General features: G+C 32.8%; 1 protein-coding gene across 1 annotated transcript in view; it reads right to left on the reverse strand.

The window, feature by feature from the left end:
• The window catches only part of LOC115213621 (putative sodium-coupled neutral amino acid transporter 11), a 118,694-nt gene extending 114,085 nt beyond the window's left edge, over window positions 1–4,609 (reverse strand). Inside the window, exon 1 of the mRNA XM_029782587.2 lies at window positions 4,154–4,609. Within this exon, the coding sequence (XP_029638447.1) occupies window positions 4,154–4,166 (13 nt within the window). The 5' untranslated portion in view covers window positions 4,167–4,609. The remainder of the gene's footprint in view (window positions 1–4,153) is intronic.
• Between the last annotated feature and the right edge of the window lie 1,391 nt (window positions 4,610–6,000).

The raw sequence follows: 6,000 nt of genomic DNA on the forward strand, positions 1-6,000 counted from the left end.
AAAGATATGGCCAGTCTATATGGTTACCCTGGATTTCATGTTCATAGAGCTCTTATCTTTACAGTATTTCTTCAGACCCTAGGCTTAAGGCCTCTCTACCAAGTGGCCTCTCAAGAGGGGTTGGGGTAGTTGAATGTTGGTGATTGTTATGGTGACCAAAGACATAAATAACTGACTAAAGACATAAATAATTTTGAAAAATTAATTAAATTGCTAAATATGGCAGGTAAGAAACAGCAGAGAGATAAAATGACCAAGTGGATAGAATTCCAAGAGGAAATAAAAATCTATAAAGAAGGTAAAATTGTTCAGTCAAAGATAATGTGTGTTAGAAACATGTTAATCTTCAGTTTGAACCATGTAAAAGTTTTCTTTTTCATTTGTGTGTGCATGTGTATATATATAATAATAATGAAATTATTGAATACAGTGCTCAGGTGCACCACAACTTGTCAAAAGTGCGTATATAGTATATGCAGTAATGTACAAATGTCTGGAAAGGGAACAGTGTATGAATCATATACATGCTTGCATGTGTATGGAGGGGAGAAAATCAGGTGTAGTGTATGTGTGTATATGTATGTGTTCAACATAAATACAAAAGTAGAGTGAGAGATGGAGAATGGAGTATGAGGTGTTGATAGAATGTCACTCGGTGATTCAATTAGACAACATATGGTTCTCTAATAGATGGTCAATATCTTCCTCTATGTGTAGTTGTTTTGTTGAAGAAAGAAGCTCCTGGATTTGATTCAAATATTTTGCTCCAAAAGTTAATTTAAGTTCTGATTGGTGAACAACAACCAATAAGATGTCAACGTAAAAATCAATCAGTGACCAGCTGAAAGCATGATCATGCTTTTGAACCACTCCTTGTGACAAAAATCTTAGTCAAATTCATGATGTCATCACAATTAATTCAGTAGAGCAGTGAGAAGTATACAGTTGGCAACATTAAAGAAAATATCATTGTTACATCATTTCATCTCATATTAACATCTACATTCCCATGGCCACATGAGCTGGAGGGAATTTGTTGAGGCAGATTTTCTCTGGCCAGATGCCCTTCTTGTCACCAACTCTCACCTATTTCCAAGTAAAGTAATATTTCCCTGTAGCCCAACATATTTGCATCGAAGATTGCAAATGAAGATCACTGTGGTATGATTGTGACACTTGTTTACAACTATCATGCAATGTCAAGACAAGGAGACATCAATTCACACACACACACACATGTATATGTACGCATAAATATACATATACATATATATATATATCAAGTCTCGCCTGGCCCCCGTGCCAGTGGCACATAAAAAGCACCATCCGTTCGTGGCGGCTGTTGCCAGTGCTGCCGACTGGCCCCCGTGCCGGTGCCACGTAAAAGCACAATCCGCTCGTGTCCGTTTCCCAGCTCCGTCTGGCACCTGTGCGGGTGGCACGTAAAAAGCACCCACTACACTCGCAGAGTGGTTGGTGTCAGGAAGGGCATTCAGCCGTAGAAACACTGCCAGATCAGACTGGGCCTGATGCAGCCTTCTGGCTTCACAGACCCCAGTTGAACCGTCCAACCCATGCTAGCATGGAAAACGGACGCTAAATGATGATGATGATGATGATGATGATATAAACAAATGAACATGTGCATATATGTCTACACTATATATAATTATATATATATATACACATACATATACATACTTACATAAATATATATATGAATTATATATGCTTATATAAATATATATATATATATATATATATATATATACACTATACATATATGTATATATACATACAAATATATACAGATATATGTATGCATATATGTGTAGAAATTTTAATAATTTTAGAATTTTTTATCATATAGGATTTAATGCATCAGCCTTTAACTTAATTGTTCAAATTTATGTCATTAATTCCTTAATCCCTATGAAGGAATGGATGGTATGAATTTAGCCCTTTTTATTTTTGATTATTTAAATTATGCTGACAATAACATGCATCAGCAGTGTCCAGCCTTTCTTGTACCATGGACGGGTTTTATGCATGACAATTTTTCCAAGGACTGGGAGATCGCACACACATAATGAAACACAATAAAGTGCATAATACATAATTTAATTAATGCATATATAATACAAATATATTACATATATAACATAAATAATGCAAAATACACTGCAGATTGCAATAGTCAATAAAACAGAAATAAAATTTTAAAATTTATTCAATATCTGCAGCTTGTTACCAAATGATCCGCAGCCTGGTACCAATCCATGCCCTGTGGTAGGGGATACCCAATATACCTAACTCTTTTTCTGTATGTAAACACTTATCTTCTGGTCTACAAGCTTAGTTAGATTGTACAATACTGATGAGATTAAACAGACTGAAACATATGTCAGTTATTGTCCCTACAAAGATCAGATTGCCCTTTCCTTAAATGTGTAAATTAACTTACGAATTCAATTCTTAATTTCTTGAAATTATTTTCCTTTTTCTTTAAGAGTCACTAATAAATGCTAGTAGATTTGTGCTTTGTTCTCCAATTCAGAGATGAGTTTCAATAAATTAAGAAGGGTTCGTGCTCCCATCTAACTTAATTATCGAAATTCATGCCACTGGCTCATTTGAGTTACTTCCCTTAACTCATTTAATATATGTTTGAAAGTGTATGCACACACACACACTCACACACATACACACACACACACACATGCACACATACACACACACATGTACACTCATAAACACACATGCATCCACACACATGCTTACACACACATACACATACATGTATACACACATACACATGCAGACACACACACACTTGTACACACACATGCACATATACAAGCACATGAGTGTGTGCGCGTGCACACACGCACACACAAGAAACTATACATGTGTGTGTGTGCATGTGTTTGTCTGTTTGTGTGTGTCTTTTTCCTTATTTTTTTTTATCAATTTCAGCGTTTGGGTTGTGGCCATGCTGGGATACCACTTTTGAAAATGAGATAGATAGACCGATAGATAGATAGATAGATAGATAGATAGATAGATAGATAGATAGATAGATAGATAGATAGATAGATAGATAGATAGATAGATCGAGAGAGAGAGAAAAACAGACCAATAGACAGATATATGTATATGTGTGGATAGATATAATATATGTAATATATATATTATACATAATATATATTGCAAATATATATATATATATATATAAATTATGTATTTAAATTATATAAGTATATATGTATATATATATATATATACACACACACATACATATATATAAATTATATGCATGTGTGTGTGTATATATATATATAAGTATATATAAAGAGAAAGAAAGTGAGATATATATATATATAAATAGATAGATATATAGATAGATAGATAGATAGATAGATAGATAGATAGATGGATGGATGGATGGATGGATGGATGGATGGATGGATGGATGGATGGATGGATGGATGGATAGATAGATAGATAGATAGATAGATGGATGGATGGATATATGGATGGATGGATGGATAGATAGACAGACAGACTGACAGACAGAGAAACAGACAGACAGACAGACAGACAGACAGACAGACTGATAGATAGATAGATAGATAGATAGATAGATAGATAGATTGATTGATTGATTGATTGATTGATAGCTACGTAGATAGATAGACACAGAAACAAACATACTAACAGGCAGGCTGACAGACATACTGTCAGATAGGTAGACAGACAGATAGACAGCTATTTATGTTTATCAAAAAGATGCATTTCCAAAAATACAACCATTTCCTATTTTATCTATATGGATTATTTATCTACTTCTTCACAGTTCAGTGAAATAATGTGTGCATAGGTTTCTCCAAGCAAAATGTTCTTCAAAAAATTCAGCTATATTGCATAAATATCTTTCAAATACTAACTATGCATCAACGATAAAGATCAAGCATAAAATTTGTGTGGGTGGAAAATGGTTGATAATAATATATAAACCATAAACTTAGAATGTGTAGAACTGAGCAGCTACTTTTCCTTTTATAAGTTCATCTAAGTACGGTTCTTTAGTAATGCATGTATTTTCAACATATGGAAAGATTTTAGAATTTCAGAAAAAAATTTGATTGCTTACCTGTCATGTGCATGGTGTTCTGTGTAGTTGGTGTTGTTCTCCGTTAAGTGGTCTAAAGACCAACGTGAATTAATAAATGTGATGAAGAGAGAGTGTTGTTACTGCTGATGCCGACAATGAGGCTGCTCTTAATAGTGGTGGAATTATGTGTAGCAGGTTTTGCAAGCGACAGATTTATGTATGTGTGTATGTATTATCAATTGGCTATTGTGTTGAAGATAGATGTAATAGTTTGGTTTTTTTTTTATATATATACCTATCTATGCAGAACTATTAGAATTTTACGCAGAATGCAGACTCTGATGGTTAAAAAGAAAGATTTACTGGAAGCTTGTGTGTTGTTGAAAAATATGCTTATCACCAGCCAGCAACAAGCTTGCCTAGGAGCACTGACAATTGGATTTGTAAGTGAGGAAATCAATATAACAGCTACAGCAGTAGTGGTGGCATCAGTTGTAAAACAGCAGTAACAGCAGTAGCAGTAAAGCAACAGCAGCAGCAGTGGAAGCAATAAGAAAACAATAATACCAAAGCAAGTGAAAAGTGAAAAAGTATTACCAATTATTCAAAGAAATAAGTTGTTTTTTTTTTAAATTTGTTTTGATGTTTCAGGGGAAATAAATAAAAAAAACTTACAATAACAACAAAAAATAATGAAAGAAATAGAAACTAAGACAAAATAATATGGAAAGCATAAAATTGATACAACTCATTCAGATTTTTCTGTTTTATATCAAAAATATGGAAGAAAGTGTGTTAATTATTAGCTGATAATTGATCAATTATGCATTGTTGTTTAGTTGTTTCAATTAATTATAATTTGGGAACAAACTTTTTTGGGGTTTTGCTTTTGTTTTCTAGCATTTTTGGTGGGGTTTTGTTATTTTCAATTTTAAGAATAAATAAGAGTACTATGCATGAAGAAATGAAATATTGTGACAGTAAATTATTTTAAAGTACTTTGTTGTGTCCTAATTGGTTAAAAGTTCAAATCTCATTTTGGCAACTTCGCTTTTCATTGTTTTAGGGGTCAATATAAGTAAGAATAATTCATAGGTATCTTTGAAAACAACTACACATCTTACTTTCAACAAATAATTACAACCTAAATAAAAATCAATTTTAACACAGGCCTTAAGACAGTGAACTATTGGAATTATTAAAGCATCAGGAAAAATGCATTGCAGTATTTGGCTATGGTTCTTTATGTGCCCTGAGTTCAAATCTTGCTGTGGTCAACGTTTTCGTTCATCTTTCTGGGATTACAAAGATAAAATGCCAGTCAACTACCTGAGCTGATTTAACTGACTAACCTCTCCACCAATTTTGTGATTTCACGCCAATATTATAAATTATTATAACTACAAAACATAATATTAATGTTTCTAATTAAATATATATGAGAGCAAATATAAATGCAAAATATATTTTGAAGATGACATCAAACTGAGACCTATAATATTTTTAAAATATGCAGTCAGTAATTTGTTTATTTTCTTTTGTAGATTTTCCTGTCACAGACTGGAATTTATTCTATTTTCTTAATATGTGGATTGGTAGAATGGTCAGAGCATCCCATTAAATGCTTGCAGGATTTAGCTTTGTGTTCTGCCTTCAAATTCAAGTGAGATTAACTTTGCCTCTCATCCTTCCAGGGGTAATAAAATAATGCACTAGTCAAACACTGGCATCAATTTATATTCCTATAATACATCCTAAATGTGAACAGAACTATAATAGAAGCCACAAGGATAAAAATGTTCAAATGATATTGTTTTGAATAGGATTTCACTAATTTCATTACTTCAACTATTTATGGAATTTCTAGGAATTATGAGAACTTCCAA

This window comes from Octopus sinensis, linkage group LG1 (assembly GCF_006345805.1).
Source record: "Octopus sinensis linkage group LG1, ASM634580v1, whole genome shotgun sequence".
Taxonomy (NCBI): Eukaryota; Metazoa; Mollusca; class Cephalopoda; order Octopoda; family Octopodidae; genus Octopus; species Octopus sinensis.